A 27,640-nucleotide genomic window follows, 5' to 3' on the forward strand; every position below is an offset into this window, starting at 1 on the left:
ATCGTTGAGAAGTTAATAATAAAAACAGATAAATGTATATGAAAATAATTAATAGTCTTTTTTAATGCATATTGTATAATATCTTTTTAAGTACGTAATATAATATTATTGTAATTTCATATAAAGTTATATCGTTCTAAATTAATTTATACAATGTGTTCCTGTCTTTTTTCCTGTCATTTTTTTTAATTTATTATCAATCTAGAGCAAGAATTTCCGACATATTGTTTCTTATGTAAATATCTTTCAGAAAGAGATAATAATTTAAAATATGCGAATAATTTGTTTAACGTTATATTCTGTAATATTGTTGTTTGAAGAAAATAAATAAAAAATTCTAGCGTAATTTTTTTTTATCTTTAGTACTTACTTTGCACACAAAAAATGTATGGCAAATATAAATTTTTATGACGCATTTTAAACATGCATTGTGATACTTCAGTTCGACTCTACAAATGTTGGCGCAATTATATCATAAAGGTGGCTCGTCGACGACAATGAGTCATTCAAGATTAGAAGTATTCTCATCATCCTACAAAGTACCTGTTAAGGACTCTTCACCAATCGTTGCACTCCGTACAAGGCATACATTATCGAACAAATGTGTATAACATATCTGGCTGTTGAACAGAATTTGAAAATTCAACGTAATCTCATTCGGCTATTTATGTTGAATCTATTTAATAATTTCATTTAATTCTGAAACATCGTAAATGCCAGAGCAGTATACAATTTTCCTACTAATGGAACTTGAAATTACATTACAAATTAATGATAACGTTTACGTATATAAACATTAAGTATGTATGATGTTGTAATTACACTAAAATAATATTACTAAAATTAATTTTACGAAATATTACAATAAGTAGAGATAGATAAAACATTGTATAAAATATATTTATAAAAATAATACTTATACAAAATTATTTATATTATATATTACAATTATTTATTTTACATTTTATCTAAAAAGATATATCAAATAAGCAAAAGAGGTATTATTTATATAAATATATAGAAATAATATAAATAAACACGTAATGAGTATTCACACAGTCGTATTTTATTAAATTTATAGATGTTATAATTTTCTAAATTTTTACCGTAATCAGTGTGTTTTTTACGTTTATTATAACTATACATAATTAATTAATTAGAATATTTAAAAAAAAAATAGAAGGAATATGATATATTTTTACATTTTACATTTTAGTTAAAAGACTAAAAGAAAAATGAATATAAATATATTGATAAAATTTTTTCTTTTTTTAAATTGAAAATTTTTATATCAAATATCTGTCATCGATTAATATTAGAATTTTTAGAACAAGATTAGAACAAGAATATCAGAACAAGAAATTCTTTTAAATTTGATCATAATTATTATATATTTTCGTGGAATTTTGAACAATATTTTGTTAATTTTTCATTCATAATCCATTATAAATAAAAAATTATAATATATACATATATATATATTATATACATCAAGCTTGATATCTAAATAGCAAACTCAGATGTAATAAATCATATTATCATTTTAATATTATTTGATCTCGATCATTCATTGTCTTTATCTTTTACTAAATTAAACACTTACAAATGAGTCATTATGCAATATGAAGTATATGCAAAAGTAAAAAATAATTTGTACAATATATTAATTATATATATATAAATATGATTTTTATTGTTTTATTAATATATAATTTATTATTCTTATTATTATTTTTATTAGTTATGAATAATATAAATTTTTCTTATTGATTTCGTCATTTTTAAATTTTTATTATTATTCTGATTCTATTTCTTTATTTATTTTCTATGAAAATACACTTTTGCAGTTTATTTAACATCAATTTTTAAAAATGAAAAAAAATTATTAAAGAAATAAATATTCAATCTTTATCATAATGCTAAAAAAAGATATACTTAAAAAATTTATAATTCTTGATCGAAAGATCAAAGTTTAGAGAACATAGTTTCTATTGAAGACGTTAACCAGTTTCGTTCATGCGATAAAATTTCCGCGTCATTACACCTTTAACCCTCTTTAAGACAGCTAAAGCTTCCATCTTATGTTCAAAATCCTTCGAAACTTTCTGTAATTTGTTTTCGATGTAACGACACAATAATGGATGACGAGCACTTACAAAAGTCGTTTCCCTTAGCTCCTAAAATATCGTTGTAAACTCATCATTCTAATTTTCTGTACAATGGGTCATTGCTGTGCTTCAATTATAGCCAACCTGCTTAAAATTCACGCTTTTTCATTCATTTTCAAAATGAATACTCTCCTGCTCACAATATATGCTTTTTCTCATCAGCGCTTTACTAAAAGATGATTGATTTAAAATTAATGAATCAATTTCAATTTTTATATATATATATTTTTTCTCATTTTTGCTACTTAACCCTCTATAATCGTAACATGGCATAACATGATATAAATATTCTACAGATTGAAATTATTTTTTCAGGAAACAATATAATATTTATATCTATTTAGAGAATTATTCTATGAAATCTGTAATTATCTATTTATTATAACGGAACGGAATTGTGGACAATTTAATTATAATTTAATTATAATCTTATACTCGTGCTTTATAATCCTGCTTTCCAAGAGATAGTTCCCAAGAGGATCATGTTGACTAATTGTCGGTTTATTTATTTTAATGTAATTACATTGGCTTATGATAATTATCTTTGATATCTTACAAATAAAAGAAAGAGAGAGACAGAATAGAGAAAGATAAAGGAAATACAAAATGATTTTCTATATAAAAATTTCTGTATCGAAAATCGATATGCTTCATTAATTCTTTGTACGAAATATTATATATTTATAGAACATTAAAAATAATTTTGTATAGATTTTAAAATTATTATAATTGTTTTCCTAATAATGTGTGTTAAGACATTTATCGAAATATAGTATTTCATCAAGAGTAAAATTATTAATTTCTTTTTTTTTTTAGATTTAGATTAAAATTATTTTGAATTATTTTCATTACATTTCGAATTATTATGATATTGCATTCATTGCCTAAAGAAATATATGATATATATTTTACACACATATATATATATATATATATATATATATATAAAACTACTAAATTTTTTTTATCATAGGAAGAATTAGATAAAGAACAAGATAATTTGCACTATAAAAGAAAATTAAAAAAAAACAAATTTATAAACATTGTTTTATATATAATTGTTAATAATATGATATTTTCGAATGTAGTCTTTATATAATAATATATATATATATATATATATATCTTAGACTAGCTTAAAACTGTTTCAATAATTTAATAATAACTTAATTAAATATTTAAATGTTATTTAAAAAATTCTTGAATCACGTTTCTTTTTCAAAGAATGTGAAACGTAATTAACGTCTCAAGATATAATTACGTGATAAGCGATAATTATTAAAAAAATCTTTATTTCTTATTATATTATATTATTACTAAATTATTTAATCTAATATTTTTTAAATTTTGCAGATAAAAATTTTACATTAAGTTAAATTTATAAAATGTAGTTGATAATTAAGAATTAGTTTGTTTCAAAAAAAAAATTAGAATTCGTTCGTATATAATCTACGTTAATGACCATAGACCTGAAAAACTTAAAAAATTAATTTCTTTTATGTGCGATTTTTTTATATTTTATACAATAATTATCCTCGCAATAATTTACGCAATTAACAAAAAGAGGCAAAGAAATATTTCCGAATGAATTTATTATGCTCTTAATCATGCTTTATTATTAGAGACGGATGATTAGAAACACAAACGATATTGCGTGCACCAATTAGTGGAAGTCAAGCCTAATTAGTCTTAAACTCCGTACACTTCGTTTGAAGATCGACGGATTGAGAAATTGAGGATTCGATTATACAAAGAAGATGGAGTAATGGATCGACGATTATCGAATAATTATGTATTAATTGCTCTTTCATCTGGTTCATAACTCCTTTATTGATTATGTTTAATTTGAATATGAAATAGATAGATGAATATAATAGATAGATTAAAAAAATTTTGATACAGTAGAATGAAATTTTATAAGAAATAGAGATTGTCTTCTTTCATTTTTGATTTTTGAAATTTCTTTGTAAAATTAATTTTACAAATTAATTTTACGATCTCAATAACAATCTGATTTATTTTTCGTTTAATTATTCTCTGTGACATTAATAACATTCGTTATATTTGTAATCTACAAAATTGAATTGTTTGATATTTAACTTTAATTAATTATAATAAAGTTTTAATTATGGTAATTAAATTTATATAGACAAATAAGTTACAAATGTATATTTTAATAAAAATTTATATATTAACATGAAGATAATTAAATATTTGAAAAAATTATTTTACAAATAGATTTAAATAGTGTAAAGTATATTCGTATGTTTTTCATTGCAGAAAGTCGATTTATTCAATATTTTTTGATATTTCTCATATAAAAATCTTTCAATTCAATTTTGAAATTTAAAACAAATTTAATCTTACAGTATTTCTATTTATTTTTCATATACGTATTCTTGAAAAATTTTCCATTTACCATAAAAAATTTTTATGTTTTGAAGATCAAATTGGTAGAGAAACTAAAAAAGCTAATCGTTGACTAGTTCTACTTAAATCTCCATGATAATGGATAAAGTCTGGTACAGAAGATTTTCATCCTTCCAAAGATCAAATTTTAAAATTCTTGTCCTCGTAATAACGATTTTAAATTCTAAGAAGCTCTTTCCCAAATTAGAAAAAAAGAGATTGAAAGACTTTCACGATAAACAGATAAAATCTAGCACATAATATTTTCCAATTTCTCTCATAATCACTTTTACCTTTTAAAATTTCCAAGTTTTCAAATTTCAATCGCAGCAAAGAAACAAGTTGATCAAACGTGGCTCCAATCTTTTCACGACACTTCAAATTCTTCTCTTTTAAGAAACTCTTTTTTCCAAGCCGAGAGAAGAAAGAAAAGAAAAAAAAAGAGGCGCGAAATTTTACAGTTTCACGATGAACGGATAAAGTCTGGCACAAAAGATTTTCATCCCACAATTTTTCTCGTAATCGCCCTCTTCCGCCCAAACGTACCACGACGAGCGTAATGAAACGAAACAACAGACTCCGTACGTTCGTCTCTCCTCAAGAAGCATAACGGAGTCAAACGTTCCCACCGATACTTAAACCTCGTAAAACGGTCGGCATGTCGCTCTTTATTTTGCGCTAAATGCCCCGTCATCCCCGTTTCGGGTCGAGAAAACGAGGGGAGGAGAGGGGAGAGAGAGAAGTGCGGAAACGACGATCAGGTGGACCCCTGACGGGAACGTCAGGCAACAACGGAGAAGGAACTGTGAAAAGTGGAAAGGAGAGAGAGAGAGAGAGAGGAAAACTGGAAACGACCAAGATTCCTCGGGTGTTACCTCAGTCTCGGCCGCGCTTTATGAATTTTACACTCCCATTATTATGTGATTACTGTAAAAAGGGGCACCGCGGAGCCGGTGCTACCTTCTCCCCACGTGCGAGGAGCACGTTCGAGCTCGCTCGCTCGAGGCGAGAGGATGAGATTCTAAACTCCCTGAGTCCGCTGGCTGCGCACGCCTCTTTTCGGACCCGTGCCATCCTTGCCGGTCCGCGACCGCTACCAGGAAGTCAATTACGTAAAGTACCAGGCAATGAGAGGGAAAAAAAAGTCGATGCGGTTAGTGTACCATCGTGCTACTTCCTGGTCCAACGAGGAACGCGGCACACCCGAGCGGCAAACCGAGCCGCCGCCCGTCATGCACTCTCACTTCTTGCGCACGAATTTTTTACGATGCTGTTGGATAAATGTCGCCTTGTGTTTCGATGATTAAAACTGATGAATAAAATGTAGCCAGGATGAATCGTTCGCGAGTAGGTGGGAAATATAATATGGATGGTGGGAGGGAAGTAGAATTTTGAAAGGGGACAAATATCGTAGAAGGTGTTTGAGATTTCGAGGGTTTATGGCAGTTCGTAGAGAGGGGCGAAAAAATGTTGAATCAATGTAGACATTTTTAAAATAAAGTAAAATTGACTTTTATCATTTAGAAAATGAAATGAATTTCATTTACGAATGAGAAAGTATTATAGGATTGGTTGAAAAAAAAAAAGAATTTGAAGAAGAAATAGAAATAGAGGAATTAATTTAATTCAAAGTTATATTTGAAGATGTATGATGATTTATGATAAATATAAGTTTTGGATTATATAAGGAAGATACGTATCGAATATTTATAAGAAATTTTTTTGTTTAACAAAACATTCATTCTTTTTTTTTTTCATAAATATTATTACAAGTTTTGAATTCTTTTTTTTTAACATCTTATATATAACAAAGATTCATATAATATAAGTTCATCAATTATTCCCAATTATTTTAATTTTTCAATAATTTTTTAATGATTGAAATCCCAATTTAAATCAAATGCATCTAATCCTATATTTAACACAATTTTTTGAATTATGATATATGATTATTGTATATATATTTTTATGAAGAGTAAAGTGATAATCGTAATACAATTAAACAAAAGATTAATTTGTGCAAGATTTTTTTTGAAGTTTCATTTTCGAAAAAATCAACTTTAAAGATTGAAACCTCAAAGGAAAAATATTATATTAATTTTTGTTCTTATTTTTTCATGTAAAATAACTCCTTATTTGATTGTGTTACAATTAATATTTCACCCTATGTAAAGCCAAGTTTAAAATACCAAATCTAAATATATAAAAATATTATAATATAAATATAAATAGCATGTAAACATAAATTCACAAATTTATAAAAAATGTTACTTAAACAAAAATATTGAATTCGAAGGGAACAGATGTAATAAATTATAATATAATAATAAAATTTAGATCAGCGATATTACGTATTTAGTAATAAAATTAATATTAATAGTAATAATTATTATTAAACAAAAATTGGTATTAATTTAATGATAATAAATAGATAAATAGTTTGTATAAAATTATATGTAATATTTTGTTCTCTTCGTATTTTGTATTTTTGTTTTTTTAGTAAATCTTTTAATAAAACAATAAATGATCTACGTTTATATAAAATTTTTTACTTATTTAGATCCATAGAATATATTGGGAAAATTTGGCAATTTAAAATGAGACACTATTATACATTATTTGACATATCATATTCAAATAATACAAGATTAGACTAGTTTTTAGAATTTTTAATTTATTTGTTGAATGCTAAAATTTCGTTTCAATAAATAAAATTAAAATAAATGGAATTTTATTATATAATAGAACTTTATACGAAATATTGGAATTAATAAATGTTAATAAATGTTAGATTATTATATTGTTAATTCTGATACTATAGAAAATATGCGTAGCCATTAAAATTTTGTTGTATTAAAGATAATTAGCAATAAATAAATAAATAATAAATTATAATGTATTTGCTTATAACATTTATTGAATAAACTAAAATGCACGATTTGATATAATATAGGAAACTAAATTGGATAATGAATATTTAAAACTGGAAATAACTCTAATAAAAATTCTTGTTTTATTTTTAAAGAACTGAAATGAAAAAATATTGAAATACTTCTCTGAAATGAAATAATATATCGTGCTGCAACAATAAAAATAAAGTAATAAAATAAAATAAAATCCTAATTAATTTTTTCGTGCAAACGCAATTAAAAAAAATCCCATGAAATTATGGCTTAAAAATAACGATTTTTGCGATTATTTTTTTATTAATCGCATACTCTTTTAAATATTATTTAAAAAGATTAATAAATGACTAATAATCTAATAAACAGATTACAAAATTAATAGTATGAAAAAAATTCATATAATTTTAAATAAAATATAAATATAAGAATGATAAAAAATTTTCAAACTTTAAATTAGGATAATCATTTTCATCTTTTTTAAAATATAAAATACAAAGTTCAAAATGTTTATCATGTACCATATTCAAAAGAATTTTAGAATACCTTCTCAAAATGATCACAATTTTTAAATTCTCCAAGACAAAATTAAAGAGATCAAAATCAAAAGAATAGAGAATCGCGCTTCTTTGGTAAGGAAATCTAATTGCCTCTTGAATTAACTCTCTGATTATGCGATATTCGATATCACAAGAAAAATTCTTTTCTCTTTGTAAAAGTGTCGTATAAAGACAAATATCGTCATATATTTTCTTCTGCATAATCGTATATTGCTCTAACTTCAAAAGCAGCATTATTTTTGAGCAGCATCATATTTTTAATACTTTTTTAAAAAGTCACAGTTTGAAATCAACGACTCGTGCTCTCAAATTTTACTAAAGCAAAAAAAGATAAAAAGGGGAAAAATTTAGAACATAAGATTTGCACTTTGGACTAAGTAAATAGATAAGATTTAATATTTTTGTGCAAATAAATATAAATATTATTAAACGTAAATTATTAAAATGAATATGAAAATATATTCGTTTAAATAATCTGTAATCATAAGCTATACAATAAATAATTACTTGTATTAAATAAACATCATATATTAAGAATTTTAACATAAAATATGTTGATTTAATTAAATTTTTTGAAGAAATATTATAATATTTTAACAGTAATCACTATAAATATAATTATTATTTTATTTACTTATTATTTTTAATATGATTAATTATGTGCTCACATGTATATATTATTGCCAGTTAATAAGTAGCAAAAATATCTTCAATCAAAATCATCAATCAAAATTATGTTACTTTCTAATTAAAATGTCTTACACGACATAATATTACTCGTTTCACTTGCAATTTTGAGGAAACGAACGCGAATCAGATAAACGATCGGTGTAAAATTTCATTCACCAATTTACTTCGTTTATTTCATTCATACTTAAAACTCGTTTCGAAGCGAAAGCTGAATCCAATATCTAATTCATCCCTTGATCATAAATACGATTAAATTCTACGTCAAATCATTGCGCAAACTGCATCCTTTTCCCCAGAGAAATCGAACATTTCCCTAAACCATACTCAGAATTAACCTCAAATATCATAAGCACTCCTGTTACTCAAATCTGCTAACTCGATTAAGTATTTCAACCCGTTACACGACCGCTCGCTCGTTTCGCATTCATCCTCGATTCATCGAGACCGTGAACGATATTCATAGAAATATATATATATATATATTATATTTATATGTACATATATATATATATATATATATATATATATATATATATATATATATATATATTTGTAACCTGTTTTGTTTTCATGGTGCACGTTCAATTGCCGTGGAGAAGTGAGCGACTCTTGATGCCCCCCTCCCCCCCTCCCTCCCCCCGTGCAACGGTCGAAGAATCGGAAGTAGAACGTAAAAATGAGAAATCGTGCTGAGAACGTTCCTCCTCGCGGCTCACACTTGTTGTCAGCCGCAACAATCAACAGAGCGCCGAGGTACCATTATTACGGGCAGAGTGAGGAATCCTTTTGCAATTTAAAACAATGGAGCGGCTCGGTATCGCGGGATCGGCAATTACAACGTATCGGCCGGCCGAATGTAATAATAGAGTAATAAATAGCCCTTGCAGATGAATCTTTCTGATCACTTTTCACGAGTCGACACGGAGCCCGATCGTTCCGTGATCATCTTCGCTCTGATCCAGAAATTGATTCGCGTGCGTGCATGGGATGGATTGAATGGAATGGTTCGAGTTACGTATTCGCGAAATATCTGATGGAATGATATCACAGCTTTGAATCTTGTAACGAAATTTCTTTGGAATTGTTTGAAAAGTCCGACGTGTTTGTCGATGGATCGATGATTGAGTTCGAGTAAGTACGTGGATGTTTTTGAAATGAAGAAATCAATCGGAGGATATAGGAAAATAATAAGAACGTATATGGGAACTTTTATGTATCGAACGGAAAAGTAAATATCGAAGGAATACTGAAAAAAATTAATGGATAAAATTTCAAAATTAGTGAAACCTATTTAAAAAATATTTTTTATCGCTATTAAAATATATTAATGGCGCATATTAATGATACAAATGATCAAAGGTATTGACATTATCAATATTATATGTATGTTATAATAACGATATCGATACATATATTCTACAATAAAAATAGAAAATAAATAAATATTAGTAGAATTCATTAATGATTTCATGATATTTTTTTATATAACTGTTTATTATGCCATATTATATGTTCTCATTAAAAAAAATGTGTAAAATTTATATTCATCATCATTCATTTGTTACAGATATACGTGTTTGAAATCACATTTTCATTCCATAAATAATATCACTTTAAATTTCAATTTAATAAAACTTAAGTGTAAAAATAAGAAAATTGCAATTGCAATTTATAAATAAATAAAACGAATAATAAAACGTAATTTTAATAAGCTACTAATGAATTTCTTTCCACTATACCAAATTATGTATGTGACAAAAGTATAGAAAAGAATAAATAATAATCATCCAATATCAATATGCCTCAATTATATTCTTCCAATACAATATCGTCGAGTTATCCGTTTCGCCCATTTCTTTATTTTCTTTTTAACCATAAGCGACTCGTCTCGTTCGCAATATCCATTTATTTTTTCCCTTTAAATAAAATTGAAATTATTCACATGATTTATAACCAACAACAACGCTATAAATTTGAACAGGCTACAGCTAGAACCACCGATGCAATCCATTCCCTGCTGCGAATTCCTCTACGGGGGTGAAGTTTGTTAGGATTTAATTAACGGCGCATTATGCCACTGTTTTCAATTGATATGAAGGAACTTGGCGTGTTTGCGCTTCTGCCCTCTGCATGCATCCTGAAACTCGGGTGATCATTATACCGAGCAAACGAGGGGATCTTGCATCTTCGAGCCCGGACTCGCTTTGTCGTAGCCGTACAAGTGCGTCGGTTCGTTTGCTGTTTACGGATCAGTGCAAAGGAAAGGGCCATCCTCGATGTCACTCCCCTCTTATTCCATCGTCTTTACATGGAATTTCCCCGGTTAATATCGTATCTGTGGAAAAGTATAATGCGGTTCTTGATCCGCTCCACGATCCTATTAACGTTAGGTGCAGATGCGCCTAGGTGTTGGCGCGTCTACTATTGCAGAAATGCGTAGTTATCGTAGTGAATATTTTCTTTTTTTTTTTTTTTCCGATTGCGTTATCGATATTCTAACATTGGCAAACGTTCAACACGTTGATTGTTTCTGTTAAATACTCCCATCGATATTTTATTAATAGCGAGTCACTGGTGATGGAAAGAATTATTTCTCGCATTATTTTTTTTCATCATTACATTTCTAACGTCCTCATTTGTCAATTCTATACGAAAAATTTCGAATCTTTGTCGAGTAATGAGTGATATAATTGTTAAAATTTCTGCTCTAATTCGTTCCAATGTCGAAAAGAAAAATGGAAGAGTTATGTCTTACCTGACATATAGCAGACAACAACTTTTTGTTCAAATTGTCTTGACCAATTTCAGCTTTGTAGGATATGATGTAAAATATTCCATATTTGTAAATCTTCTATTTATATAAAAACCATTAAATAGAGTTTAAGGAATTGGAATTCTAATTTTATTAATATCGATAGCAGCATTTATAGATTAATTTTTCTAAATAATATTCTAAATAATTTTTTTAATAAACCATTTTTGCATTACTTTTATAAAAATTTAATAGTAATTTTATTACATTCTGTGGAATATCTTTTCAAATACCTACGAATTTATATAGATCTTTCGTAAGTAGTCAAATAAGCGTGACCCAAATATAGATAATCGATTCCAGAAAAAAGCTTATAAACAAAAGTTAAAGTTAGTACGAATCTTCAATTTCAAAGAGATTGACGAAAAAATTGCACGTGTAATTATACTCGTATTACGGGACACTTTGGAAAATCAATTTTCCGGAGGCCGAAACAAACATATAGATTGAAATTTATTTATTAGGTTACATGCAATTCAAGTTTGCCTTAAATGAAACGAGACGAAAATAGAGTTTGACAGTAAGTGTGACGAAGACATTACTTATAATTTAACATTAATAAATTTTAATCAATTGATATCTTTGTATACGAATTTTTGCGTTATGCTTTCCAAAAATATCTTATAGAAAAATCAAAAACTTTATCAAAATCAGAATTTTCACACTATATCTGTGCGTCAAATAGTTTCGTGAATCATATATACGACTAATACGTTCCAATTATCACGTAACATCGAATCGATTATAGGTATCCAACCCGCAATTGTTTTCTAAGAAATCAAACATTCGATTGTATCCGCCTATCGATACAACGGCCTTTCTTCGGATCATTTTTCTTCAGCTCTTGTATTACGATGCATTCGGCCTGGTTAACCGTTGATTCATAACATTCTGCGGAACGAATGCATTTATATTCGAGACGTTACACAGTTTCGAATAGCTTTCCTTTCAAAAGTTCCAGCGAATCCCACCGATATGCTCGAAAGTGTACCATGGAAGTAAATAGCTCTGGTCATTTGCGAATATATTCATATGGAAGTGGGAAAACGATACGGGCAGGGTAATCCGCCATTTTTTCCCCCCTATTGATTTGTTCTGAAAAAAGAAAAAAATGATGGAGCAACTTCAATGAACGGAGAGAAAAAAGAAAGAAAGAAAAAAAAAATAACTGGAAAAAAGCTCGCTCTATTACAATCGATGCTATTCACGTTTATTCCAAAAACATTTTCACGTTGCTTGTTCGTTACAATATGTTGAACATTATAAAATCGTGCTAGTTTTTGTCTAAAAATCGAATATGTATATGTATGTATTTTTTTATTTTTAATTTGCAATTCATGTAATATATGAACATTCGAAGCTGTCGAAACCGAAACGAATGAAAAACTTGTTTTCTTTCGGTTTTATCGGTAAATAGTTATCCGATTTATTTCTATAATTGTGCTGTCGAATAGGCTCAATGACAGGCCTTGGTTTATATGTCTTTAGAAAAGTAAGAGTTGATCAATATTGACTTATAAAATAGTGTTGCAACTTCGTTAGTTTTGAGAATATGATGAAACTCACAATTTTATTCAAAAAAATTCTCCTGAGATTTTTTTGCATCCAACAATACAATTTCGATTATCGATTTCGATTATCGATTCGTGGAATGTATCAATCAGTATCTGTCTCGTATGACGTATTAAGTTATATGATTGAATATCATGTAATTAATCAATAATCAATAACGGATTATTATTGCGCAATGTTCGTTAATATTATCGATAAATTTTCGTGTAATTGAAGAATACATTTCGCATTTGCAAAGAAGTTATGATTGATCAAAAGATAAAAAATAATATTGCTTTCGATAAAATCTGTAATTATCCAATTTTTAATACGTTTGTAAGATTATTTTATTATCCTATTTTTTTTATAGAACAATTCACAATTTTTTATAGAAAAATTCTGATTTTAATAAAAGTTTATGTACATATAATAATTTTTTTCTTTCAGCGGAAAATATCTTTAAAGAAATAAAACGATTCTTAAAGTTTCAACATTCATTCATTTTAAATATAATTTCGTAGAATATTTTTTATAATAAAATGATAAAGTATTAAAATTTATTTATATTTTATAGAATAACTTTATTATTTGGAATATTTCCTTTGTTTTTTTATAATATTAAAAAATGTTTTATTAAATGTTGATTTCAAAGAGTGCATATTTTGGTGTAATTAGTTTTTCTAGAGATCAATGTGACAGAGATTACATAAATAATTTTTGATTTTTAAATGTTAATCATATAATATTTAATTTTTAATACATTAATAAATATTATTTTATCGTGATTTTAATTTGAATATCATAAAACATAATAAATTTTATAAAATTCAAATTTAAATATCTTTTAAACTAATAACTTTTCTATGTAAATAGCTTACTCAATATTTGTAGAAAATAACAAGTTGATTAATATATTAAAAAATATTAAATCCCATAGAATCAATCTCTTCATAAATTTAATGTTTTTATCTATAAAAAAATTAATGAAATGTGCTCTCGTTAAAATCATTTAATTTTTATAATCCAATTTAACAATTTTGAACCATCTTATATAAATTTCAAGTTTTGTTCTATTTCATACAATTTAAATGTAGTTTGAAAAAATGAAAAAAATATTAAAAAATTAAAAATAATAGATATTTTAATATTTATATTTTTCAATAGAATTAGTTATACAACTTTTAGAACTTAAATATGCCTATTTTTATTGTTAACAATTTTCTTTGTACTGAATTTTCGAATATTTTTGATTGAAGAAAATAATAATTAAAATAATAATCTCATAAAAACAAACATATATATATATATATTGAAAATTAAATTATCGATTAAAAATAATAATAATTTTTCAATTTGATTCAACTCAATGATATTTTCTGATTCTCTTATTCAAATGTAGCATTCAATGTCTCAATAAAGTTGAAATCAGGTGAGTGTGTCTCCTCCCATCAGTTCATAAGTAGAATATTGTCACGTGAGAGATGCGTAGTCTTTAAGAATGTTCTGTAATGTGAACGGTGGCATTGTACTCTTGAAAAATAAAGATATCTCTTGCAACGTGCACGACACTTAATTTGTTCTCATATTCAATTAAAATAAGTAGGACTATTCATATAGTTTTGAACGAATGCGATGTTGGCCTTTTTTTTAAGTAGCCCATCAAAGTGATTCATTTCGATTCGACGACACACTTTTGTTGATTTTTCTTTTCGCATAATGACAATCATTCGATGACAAGTATTAAAATCAAATGAAAGTCTCTTATTGACAATAAGAGAACATCGTTCACTATATTATATTAATATAAAAATATTGTTTATATTCAAAAATTCTTATTATAAACTTCATTATACATGATAATATAAAATGCAAATTTCATATTTTCTTTGATACAGTTATTCTATAATGTAATGTATTCTTGTATTGTAATATAATGAATATTATATTAAAAAAAATTTATCGATTAAAAATAAGTAATTTTATAGAATATTTTTTTGTCTTTTGGATAAAGATAGAATATTTGGATTGCTTTTTTTTATAAATTTTTATCAGAAGTAAAGATTTCAACAAATTATAAGTAATCTTTTAGAAAATTAAAGACAAACAATATAGAAAATAATTATTATATATTATAATTATTAAATATTTTATAATCAAGACTTGAAATTTTTGACATCAGATACAAAAAATTATATTTATGTATTTTTATATTATCTTTTTATTGTAAATAAGTTTTAATAATTTGAATTGTACGTAACAAAAAGAGAATTTTTAATACATTATATAGAATTATTAACAGTTTTCCTGAATCTCTATCAAGATTACTTAATCAAAAAGATTAATTTTAGAATAATTTGAACTTTTTTCTATGTTTACTCTCCACTATTTTTATTCCAAAATAAACATTTACATTTATTTTTAATTATTTCTATTTATGCAATATCTCTGCATTAGAAATAAAAACAAATACATACTAAAAATTCAATGTGAAAGTTTTAAAAAAATTAAATACATGTATATTATAAAAATTATAATAATATAAAAATATATAAATATAAATATATAATATATAATATATATTATAATATAATATATAATAAATATATAAATATATAATAATATAAAAATTATATATAAAAATTAAACATGTAAATTAAAAAATACATGTATATTATATATATATACATAAATATATATATACATAAATATTAGATATGATTAACTTATAAATTACATTTCAAAAAATTTCAAATATATGCATAAAAGAAGATTTAATAATAGCACACGTTATATGCTGTATTTTCTTGTCCACAAAATGTACTATATCATATTACGCATCATCGTAATTTGACTCGATTTATTATCCATAAACGGCGCATTGATTATTCATACGTGTTACGCTCATGCATCGTTACATAAAAAGCTAGTCGACATCACGCCAATGGTGCAAAATGCGACATTAAACGAACAACAAGAAAAAAAAAGAGAAAAAGAAACGATCTCATTTAATAACACGTATATGATGCATAACAACAACATACAAATCTTGATTTCTTTGCAACAAGAGTTTAAAATGTATATTAACAAGTTTATGTAAATCCGCCATTTAAACAGAGCCATGGCTGCCAGTCGATTTCAACGGATAACGAGCTCTTTAATCCGTTATTATTCTAACAGGCCAACTTTCGTTCATTCCAATCAGAGCGATGAAATTATTGGATTGTTACTCTGAATTTTATCACTATGAATATGAAATGTTTAGCAAGAGATGAATAATCAATTTCTTTTTTTATTATTACCTAATAATTTTTTTCTTTCATTCAAAATTCATAATTGAGAATAGTATACTGAATAATATCCTCGAGAATAATATCGAACGATACATAATTGAAATCATTAATTCTCGCTCAGTTTTAATCCATGTTTCCATATAAAGGATATTTAGTATCTATAATTCAGATATAAGTCAAAAATATTGATTCATTTCTCGCTTCAACATCCTCCAGTTTCTCAACATTATAAAATTGATTTACTTCTTCAATCCAACGCTTAATTTTTGTAGCTAAAGTGGAATATAAATATGGAAAAAAGAGTATTACGATTTTTAACACATTCGACATTTCGTCAAAAATCGTTAAAAGGAATTTCCTTGTGACGGATATTGATTTTTGGTCAAGCAGAAAAAATGCTATAAACATTACGACAATAGTGAATGCGTGTGAAAAAGAAAACTCGAATATTTGAAAAGTTTATGATGTGTACAATTGTAAAATATTATAGAACAAGAAATTAAGTTTCCATTAATAGTATGACTATTTTATAAAACGTATTGTGCAAAAAATTAATTAATATTATAAGATTGAAAAATAATTAAACTTGAAACTTAAGGAACAAAATTGAAAATGCTGTCGTCTGAATTACGTAAGAAACTACTTGGAAGTGATATCGCCGTTGTATTAAAATCAAACGATTTGACATTTTCCAAAAGTAAGATTATCTCGTCCAAGCAGTTTAATATCCGGTAACATTTGAGGAAAAAGATCTCTGCAGTGACCTATTGACCTTTTTTTCGGGGACCTCTTATTCACTTCCTTCCCTTCCCTAATTTGTAATTTAGTCGTCCATAAATAATAGAAAAAGGTCTTTGTTGATTGATTTCGATGGATCGATCTATTTTTAATATGTAACTCTTTTTTTAAATGTGAAAACAATATTGATGCTCATTGAAATTTAATTCCAATTTCGCGCGATATCGAGCGAAAAATAATTTAAATAGCGTGATTTTCTTATACGAATTAGATTTTTGTTGTCAGATATGAATATTTAAATTATTAAGGAAAAGATTCGAATATTTTTAAATTGAAATTTTATTTATTGAATAAAAAATAGTAAAAATTGGACTCTCTTATATAATATTCGAATGTTGGTAGTGAATATTAATTTTTTATTTATTTTATTTTTGGATAAGAAACAAATTATTTTTTTATAAATAAATAATTTAGTTTAATCAATATTGTAATTCAATTTGAAAAAAGGATGTTAAAAAATTGTATTTCATTTTCAGTAATTAATATTTTATTTATTTCAAATCAATTATTTATCATGATTTAAATTAAAAAAATTGATTTAGCAGATTATAAAATATTAATGATATATATGATTCTTTTATTTAAACATTTTATAGAAAGTTATTATAATCTTGGATATGAAAATATATTGTTAAATAATATTTGTTTTAATGTTTTAATGTAAATAATATTAAATTTGAAGCTAGAATACAATATGGATAATATTTTATTAATTATTTTATTATAGAAGAAAGTATTAATATAATGAATCTCAAAATTTTTAATTATTCTAATAATCTAATATTTAAAATTCGATGAAAAATTACGAGCAATGTTAATAAAGTTCAAGAACATTAAAAATAAATATTCTGTCATTACGAACAATTTAAATTAACAAAAATAAATATTAAGAATCGAGATATCATTGTAATTAATAACAATCGATAAAATATTTCAATCGTAATAATCTTAACTTTTCTCATTAATTAAAATTATTCTTTTCATTAAAATTATAAAATTACAAAATACACGCATATATACGTATATTAAAAGTATTATTATTTATTTAAACATTTCATTTATAAAAATACAATTCATGTGTATTTTAAACAATTAATATTTTTACATCGTAAGCAACAAGATGTTTCGCGTACGAAATAACAAATTCAAAGATATTACGGTATCCGAATATTAATTGGAGTAATTGTACAGCAACTTGTCACCTTTCAAAATATCTTATAATCTCAAATTAAAAAGCAAGATTCAAGTCAACTATTAATTAACTACGACCGTATGATGAAGTTTTAGTAATAACAGGATACTACTAGCTCTCTGCGCGACAGACATCAAGATCTATGTATGTAGATGCCGCTGGCGTTGAAGGTACATTTTCTGTTAAATTTTAATGACAGTTTCTAAGTTCGGTCATGGAGCAGCCGTTCAACTTCCGCTTCCGGCCATTTTGGAAATTAAATTAAATGGGGTATCGTTATGCCATTCCTCGCAGCTTGCATATTCCTCGCTATTTAACTGATTTAGTTACAAGCAAACGCTACTAATGTTATTTATTGGGAACGTCAAACAATTTCGTATTCCCTTATTCCGAATTCAATTTTAAAATCATTGTTAACAGCCAAATGGACGTCCACCATTGCAAATGAAACACTCAAAATCAATAGTATTTGAAACGTTTACAGAAAATTTTCAAAAATTATAATTTTAGAGTCTTTTTTGAATTACTGTTTTAACAACTAGATTGTTATTTGTGTTTATTTTTTCTATCTTTTAATATTCCTCAAGTGTTTTGTGACAGCTCTTACGTAAAGATTTTCTATTTATTAGTTATGATTAAATTATATCAGCGTTATATATAATTATATATAATTATTATTTGAAGTCAACAATTTTTATAATCGTTTGAGACTGTGATTGATAAAATACACTATATGCATGCAATATAATCATTATATTCTAATATATTACATTTTTCCCTGTCTCAGAACTCTTTCGAATAAAATTTTGAAAGATAGTATTTTAACAAATAATAAAACATATACTTCAATTAATTATTTAGAAATTAGAATGGTAAGATTTTATGTAAATTTAAAAATTTTTAAATATAAATGTCTAGATTTAATTCGTGCAACTTTTTTATCATTGATAAGTATTAAAAAATATTATGGTTTCGTGCAATCCAAATCATTATATATCGTATATCATAAAATGTCACATACCATAATTTTTATACTCTAAAAAATTTTCCAGAAATAAAAAAATATTAAAGTTTCATTCAATTCAAATCTCTGTACATGCATGATATATCACCAAATTTTATATCATCATAAATTTTTCCATATTTTCAGAAAATTTCCAAAAATTAAAAAAATATAATTTTATTTAATTTCAACGAAATACTTTGTTACAACAAAATTAGATACGTAATCTTGTTCAATTGTTAAATTTATTAATCGCCAATTTCTAACATCGATTAATCACTACAAACTGCTCGTGAGAAATAATGATTAAATGTAAATTTCAGAGGAAGAAAATATTGATAAACTTTCTTACGCGAGTGTTTCAACGATCATAATATTTTAATACATTCTACAGCGAACAAGCCGAACTGATTACTGTGTACCACTTCCACGTTCCTGATCTACTTCAATTGAAAGCAATTCTCTCCACAGGTTATTTCCCACAAAAACAAAGGATTCCTGTGACTATGCAAGAAACAACTAACCACATTCAATGGCTAAACATCCGCGCTATTTTATTTCTCGGTGAAATGAACAAATTAATTGAGCACGATAATCGTTCCAATCTTTCGCAACTTAATCGAACACAATTAAAAGGCGATAAGTTATTGAAATTTTGATACTTGGAATATATTATTTCGTAGATAATAATTACTTCATTCAATTCGATCTGCGAAATTATACGTCGAAAATTATAGAAATCATTATTCCGTATTTGTTTATTCTATTAATTCTAATGATTTGTTTATTTCAATATATTATAATTAGTAAAAAATTTATTTATTTAGGCGAAATTTAAAATCAGGAAAATTTGTTATAATTTTATTAATAGTCTTTTTAACATGTTGAAACAATCGTTATAAATTGTTAATTTAATTTAATGTACATAATGTACATACTTTTAGATTTTTGAAAAAAAATTAATATATTAAGCAATATATTAAATAATAATGAAATTTAATATAAGGAAAATATTCACTTAATTAAGAAATTTAAATTAAAAGAAAATTAAAAAAAGGAATTTTTTTATAAAAGCTAAATATTGAAATATTTCCTTGATTGTATAATAGATTTTAAATACTTTATTAAATTAAATTAAAAATTATTTTTAATCATATTCAATAGACGTTATAAAAATAAACGTTTAAGAATTTTGAAAATACGAAGCTAATGTGAATTCCTAATAAGAATTAAAAAAAAATATTTTAATAATCAGTATATAATTAATACTCGATAATTAATATCGTTTACAAACAATTTATAACAATATATTAAATTAAATAGTATGTAATAGCAAGAAATTGAATTTCATTTTTCACGAATTAATAAAATTGTAAAAATAAAATTGCAACGATGAAATTAAAAAAAATTATCCACTAAAACGTCGTTCGACTTTCGTGAATTTGTGCGAAATTCGTCGAGGAACTTTTCATTCAGAGAGGTGCCATTTTCCACTCGATTTATAAATTGCGGAACGATATCGAAACGCAGTCGTGATCGTTCGCCAATTCCAATAAGATTCGGCACCTGGATTTTCATGAAAAGCGTACTCGAAGGCGATTGCATCGTCAAAATCGACGAAAATAGTTTGGACGAATCTCGTAGAAAGCGCAATTTTCTTATTTAAAATCTTCTTTAAATTTCTTTATGGAATAATAATTCTAGAAAAATTACCATTTCTCTACTTTTTATTATTTATTTCCATAACATTAAGAATGAAGATTTTTTTTACATTTTCGTATTGAAATATTTGATTCTTACGATATTTTAATAATTTAATAATTTTAATCGATATCTTTATATTCTATTGATTTGTTTACAGAAACACGGGATGAAATATAACGATTAAGCAAATAGTGTGAACTATTTTAGCATCAATATGTATGATATATTAATTGCTTGGTCTCAAATGACAAGTCTGATAGCTCGTTAATTTAATGTCAAATGAAATGAAAAGCTGCACCCGTTATAAATAGAAACAAAAGTGATAGAAATGGTATCTAAATTATATCGATAATAATTATGCACATCAAACCTTTAATCTTCCTAAAAAAAAATCTAAGAATCAAATAATAATTAAGCTCAATAACATTTAATTAATTTTAATTCCAAATGATTCCTGTCAAAAAATGACACAACTAAAAATAAAAATAAAATTATGATTTATAGAAAAACGTTGTTCGAATGATTTGTAGTTGTTACTTTTCAAATTATTATTATTATTAATATATATATATTATTATTATTCTGATATAATTAAATGAAATATAATAAATAGTTATTAACTATATATAAATTAGTGAATGAATAAAAAGAATATTTGAATATGAAAGCAAATAAAAAAAGAAAAAATAACTGACATTTTAAATTTATCTTAAGGCATATCTCTAATAATACTACTGTGAAAATATGTAAAAACATCATATTAAAATATTAAACTTGAAAGTTCAGAATTAGAAATTCGTTTGCAGTATTAAAAAGTGTAAACAATAATTAATATAAATTATAAATATTTAAACTTTCTTCTTTTTTCATGAAATATTGATAAACAACTTTTTATTTGCTTTTTAAATATGCAATCTGATTTTAAAAAGTTAAAATCAAGGCTAAAAATTTCAATACATTTTGATCTTTTCAGATATAAAATTTTATTTTACAAAATATTATATTAATGTTTACTATTCTATTCATTCTGTTAAAGAAAAATTCTTCCAAACAAAACACAATAATTTTTGTTTATTCAAAACACAAAAAGATATTGAAAAACTTTGAAGGTTAATTTTCTTTTTGATTAAAAAATAAAAAAATTTATTGTACTCTATTACGTACATATGAACTTTCATTAAACCTTATTAATAAATCTTCCCTTTAAAAAATTTTCAAAATCACCTGTATCATCATATTTGTCAATTTTACATCCCAAAGCTCAGAATTTTATCACCAATTACCGAAATGAAAAAGTGAATGATCAAAAATATTGATTATTATTTACATAAGGATTCAAACAATTTCCTTGTTCAACTACTCTCAAACAGTCATTATCATATGTTATTATTTTGAATCCACCAAGTCCACACGTGTCAAAGGCGATACGAACTACGTTCATAATAATAAGATCAATACACTTTCCCGCTTTTGTGAGGACCATATCGTCGATAAAGGACCAATTGTTTTGCGCCAATGCGCGGTACGCGAATGCCAAAAATGAGCAGCGCAGAATCTGAAGGTCGATGGAAACGGGTAAAAGTTGGCACGCTACTTTACGACTTACCCTCGAACGAGGAGGAGGGATAGCCGTGAAATCGTCGATGAAGGCAAAGTTACGCCGCTGTTAGGTTTGTAACCATCGTCGCAAACACACGGGACAGAGGGTGAAATCTCGTAATTAACGAATGGAAGTAGACCGAGGGCAGTAAATCTGTCAGGTCTCGAATAACGCTTCAAGTTTTTACTGGTGGTGGCCCTTCTCCCCCCTCCCTCTACGTACGAAATGGTGGCTTAAGTGGCGCGAATACTCTTTCCAAGTATGTGAACGCCACGTCGTATAGAGTTAGTCTAGCGGAACACTTTGAACGAATCCTATTACGTTATCAAACGTGTAACTCGACGAATGTGTGCATGTGTGTGTGTTTATACATTAGCATGTGCGCGGAACGAATTAATTCATATTCGTGCGCCTTGTTCGAACGAACGAAGTTTTCTTTAATCGAGGAATTCCCCGATTCGTTTCGATCAAGTATTTTACGATCTTGTCTCTGTAAGAGAATTACATTACAAGCATACACACGTGTATATGCGCGTAGAATTACTGTAAAGGAAGTAGATAAAGTCTCGTACGACTTTGTTGTACTTCTATATTACGAATTAAAGATCGCACTACTGTCCTCGTATAATGTAATTACGGGAAAAAATACGAAATTCTTCTTAAGGAAATAATATAAAAAGATATGTGAGATATATATAAAATCTTTGACGTAAGTTTTTCGTTGATTTTCTAGTGAAATAGAAAAGTTTTCATGAGATTGTTCTTGGAACAATTAAATAGGAATAACGTTACGTTATTGATATTTATTTTATATAAAGAATATAATTATTTTACAAATTGTGATAAATGTATAAAAATGTAGATAAATTCTGAAGCCAAAAAAAATTGGACTGGCAAATGAAATCTGTATCCAAAAAAATAATATCGATAGAATTTAATAAGCAATTTTAAGCAATTTTGAAATAATTAATATTATTTTTGCATTTCTAAATTATTGATTTCATATAATACGAAATTCGCATCTCTCGCGTCATCGAACAATAATTACTGTTAATAATAATAGATAATAATAGATTAATAGAGGAAAGAATAAAAATATGAGATAATATGAGATGTATAATTATAAAGTAATATAAAAAGTAAAATATGACATGAACACTGTAAACCTTAAAAAAACTTTAATTTTTTTTCTTTTTTCCTATATTAAAATAAAATCGAGCAAGTGGAAGTTCAATAATTCAGATAACATAACTTTTAAATTAGGAAACCACGTTGATAAACAAGTTTTAATGACATACAAGTATCAAATACGGAGGTATAATTTAATTTGTTCTACAATAATTATATGTTAATTTCGTTTTACATAATTATAATGGAATATAATAAGCATAAAGTTTACGTTGCAATGAAAACAGTAAATATTCATTAAACAGAAAAAATAGACGGTCATTATCTAAAATTGTTATGATTCTTTATTTAAATTTTAATCATTATGTTAAATATTATGTACAAAATCTTGATATCTCGTATTTTTATTTCATTTTACATGTTTCCTATTCTAATCATTTTTATTAATAATTAACAATAAATTAATAATAAATTTCCTTTGGAAATAATCATTGAAAAATCAAGCTTTAGAGAATTCTTTTTTAAAAATAAACTTTGGAATATCTTATTCTAACGATCTATTAAAAAAAAATTTTTTAAAATTTAATCGAAAATTAGGGATTATGTTTTTATTTATGAGAAAATCGATTTTTAAATATATTATATTCTAAGTAATTCACTTGTATAATATTTACACTATTTTTTCATTGATACTTATTCGCAGTTAATGTAATAAATAACAATATAAAAACATAATAAAAATGATAACAATATTAAGCTAATAAAATTATCAATGTCATCGAAAATAACTTATATAATAAACAACAAATTAGCATTCGATAAAATTCGAAACTTCCTGCTATATATATATGTATATAAAATTGAATCTAAATAATATAAATTCTTTTCATATTTTTTTTCTAACTATTATTTGCATTTATTTGGATTTTTTTGAATATTATCCCTTATAAAACAATTTTATTTGTTCCACATACTTTTTTGAATTCATCCAGTTGTAAATTTTCAAATAAAAAAAAAACATATGAAGCGACAATGTGTGCAAGTATTTTTCATTTGTAAACGTCGCAAACTCATTCGAGCTTCGGCACTGAAACGTCACGCCGTTAAAATCAAGTATAGTTGGTGCAAGATAATACGAGATGATTAATATGCAAGAAGGATAAACTCTGTTCGTTCGATGAAAAACAAAAGGACATAATAGTTCCACACAACGGGAATGTGTATATACGGGGAACAAAAGAACATTCACATTTACGTTCTGGACGTAATAATTAAAATCTGTCGCAAGTTGGAAACAAAGCAGATGAAGTTGTAAACGGCGATAAAGGGCAAAGTTCAATGCAAGGAATAATTGTTATCACTCGATGTATTGAATATTGTTTTATTTATTCGATATTTCTGACATATTCCTGCAGTTCGATGCTAATGCGTTGTGAAAATGTTAGACACGCCATGATTTTGAATCCCCGAAATTGGTGTTTTTATATCGCGTCACGTATCGTTGCAATCGTATTTTATGCATCATATTTTTATATTTTATAACGATATTAAAATGTCAAACATTAAAATTCGCCGACCGTAATACAGGTTAAAAATTTGTACAGTTGTGACGAAACAAGCCAACTGTGCAAATATTGATGGAAAAAGGGATAATGTACTCGTAACTCGGTTAATTTTTACTGAAATTTGCTCGGTTAAATTTTATACAATTTCCGTTGCTGCCATTTTTCGTGTAATTAAAATTTGTCACTTCTGCATCGATGAAATGTAAATGCTCGCGAAACATAAAAATTGAACAGATATAACAAGAAATAAAAATATTCACGACAGGAATAGGAAAAAAAATTATTTGCTTTTGCTACTTATGATTTCTAGTAAGAAAGAAAAGACTACTATTTAAATTCTTAATTCAAATTTTAAGATAAATTGTTTATATATAGCAATTATTGTTAATAAAAAATTATTGTTATCAATAATTTAGTAAATTTTTTATAATTTACTAAATTAATATAATTTTATAATTTTAATTTTTGTTAATCCAGAAAATGTGTATCTTTCTATATATATTAGATTTAGAATGAATTACAAAATAAAAATCGTTTTGCGAGATTATCTAATTTATTCATTTGTGATAAATAAATAAACATCTTATATATACATTTGGAAATATCAATAAATTTATCATATTAAATTAAGAAACAATATATTATAACTGATAATATAATAAAAGAATAAAAATTAAATAGCTAAAAGCTATGTTTAAAAATATGTTTACGAAAAATGAAAAGATTAAAACTTGGAATATTTTGGGACACGACAGAAAATTTGTATGATTAAAAATAAGCTTCTTTCTATTGGACTAGAAAAAATAATCTATATATAATTTTAATCTTTTCATTCCATCCTAACGCACATACTATGTCAGCGACCGATATCCAATATAACTATACCAATATAATTTTATTAATAAATACCACACGTTGCGAAGTATCGTACCATGATCAAAGTAGCTATTTCATAACTTTTCCTTCCATCTTAATAAAAATGTCAATCACCAAGTTTCTAAAAATAAAAATAACTACGATATTATTTTCAATTTGAATAATTTTATTATTACTAATTTAATTATTACTAAAAAAAGAATCTCTTTCTCTATTTTATTTAATTATGAAAAATAATATAATTATTCATAATTATTATTGCAAGATGTGTAAAGATAGAAAAAAATGTATACGTTCGTTAATTCTGCGAATTCCCTTTTAATTTTTTCACATAAATTATTTTAGGAAACCTTTACTTTTAAACGATGAAAAAAATTCGATTTTCCTTCACAAAAAATATTTTTACAAAAGAATATTTTTACTTCGTTCGAAGGGGCACATATGATGTAAATTATATTTTTAGATCAAATAATAAGAAAGATTTAAAGATTAATTTCATCTTTTTCAATAGAATCAATTTTGAATACATTAATCGATTTATTTTATTTTAATTCGCTTTTTCAATTAAAAAGTTCGGTTGCTGAGAAAATGACAATCGCCAGTAATTGGCTACAGTTCAGGACAATTTTTGCAAGCAAACACATAAAAACGAAACACACGCATTTCTTTTATTGAACAAATGGTCTCATTTAAAGTTTAATTCGTATTTCGTTTAACTAGAAGCGATGAAAAGGCAATGGAGCAAAGCTCATAAAGGAAATCGTATGATCTCATTTAAAAAAATAAAATTTACTTTAACATTTTACCCATTATTCATCTTGCAGATAATTTGTACTATGTGAAATCACCTTTCGGATGAAATAATTTTCGTTAAAATATTTTTCTAATAGCATTAATTTCTCGTGAAATATTCTATTATATTAAAAGAAATCATCTTACATATATTAATTTACTTATATTTTCGTATTCGTATTTAACATTTCATATTTTATTTTTTATCGTACATTTATCAAATTAATATTTTCGATTTAATGAAATATATTTACTCTGTACATTTTGATTTAAAAAAAACATGTATCAAATTTATTAAGATTGATCAATAGAATGAAGAATCATAAAATAATTGAAAATGGAAAAATTTTACAAGCTAGAAATCATAATGAAACGTCCAGATTAGAAATCTCAGGTTATATGCATTGCTATTCTTCCCTTTTCTGGGATTTTCCCATATCCTGTGCCTCTGCAGACTATTCCAACCTTCACCATTTCCAAACTTCACTTCCTCCTACAAATTTCATTTCGATATCCAATCATCTATACCAATATCAATATCCCGATTTTTAATTCCCTCTCTCTACTTCCTCTAACCAACCAATCACCAGTTTAACAGA

General features: G+C 25.5%; 1 protein-coding gene across 14 annotated transcripts in view; it reads right to left on the reverse strand.

Moving 5' to 3' along the window:
* The window catches only part of LOC107993170 (CCR4-NOT transcription complex subunit 6), a 587,279-nt gene that overhangs the window by 340,300 nt on the left and 219,339 nt on the right, over window positions 1–27,640 (reverse strand). For 2 of the 14 annotated variants that reach the window (XR_009830495.1, XM_028664482.2), the window contains one exon: window positions 11,719–12,637. The exons of the other annotated variants lie outside the window; for them this stretch is intronic. Coding sequence is in view for 1 of the 2 variants with exons in the window: in XM_028664482.2 (XP_028520283.1) it covers window positions 12,555–12,637 (83 nt within the window). In the remaining variant the exon portion in view is untranslated. Of the gene's footprint in view, window positions 1–11,718; window positions 12,638–27,640 lie in introns of those variants that run through there. 14 annotated transcript variants of the gene reach the window in all.

Source organism: Apis cerana, linkage group LG7 (assembly GCF_029169275.1).
Source record: "Apis cerana isolate GH-2021 linkage group LG7, AcerK_1.0, whole genome shotgun sequence".
Lineage (NCBI taxonomy): Eukaryota > Metazoa > Arthropoda > Insecta > Hymenoptera > Apidae > Apis > Apis cerana.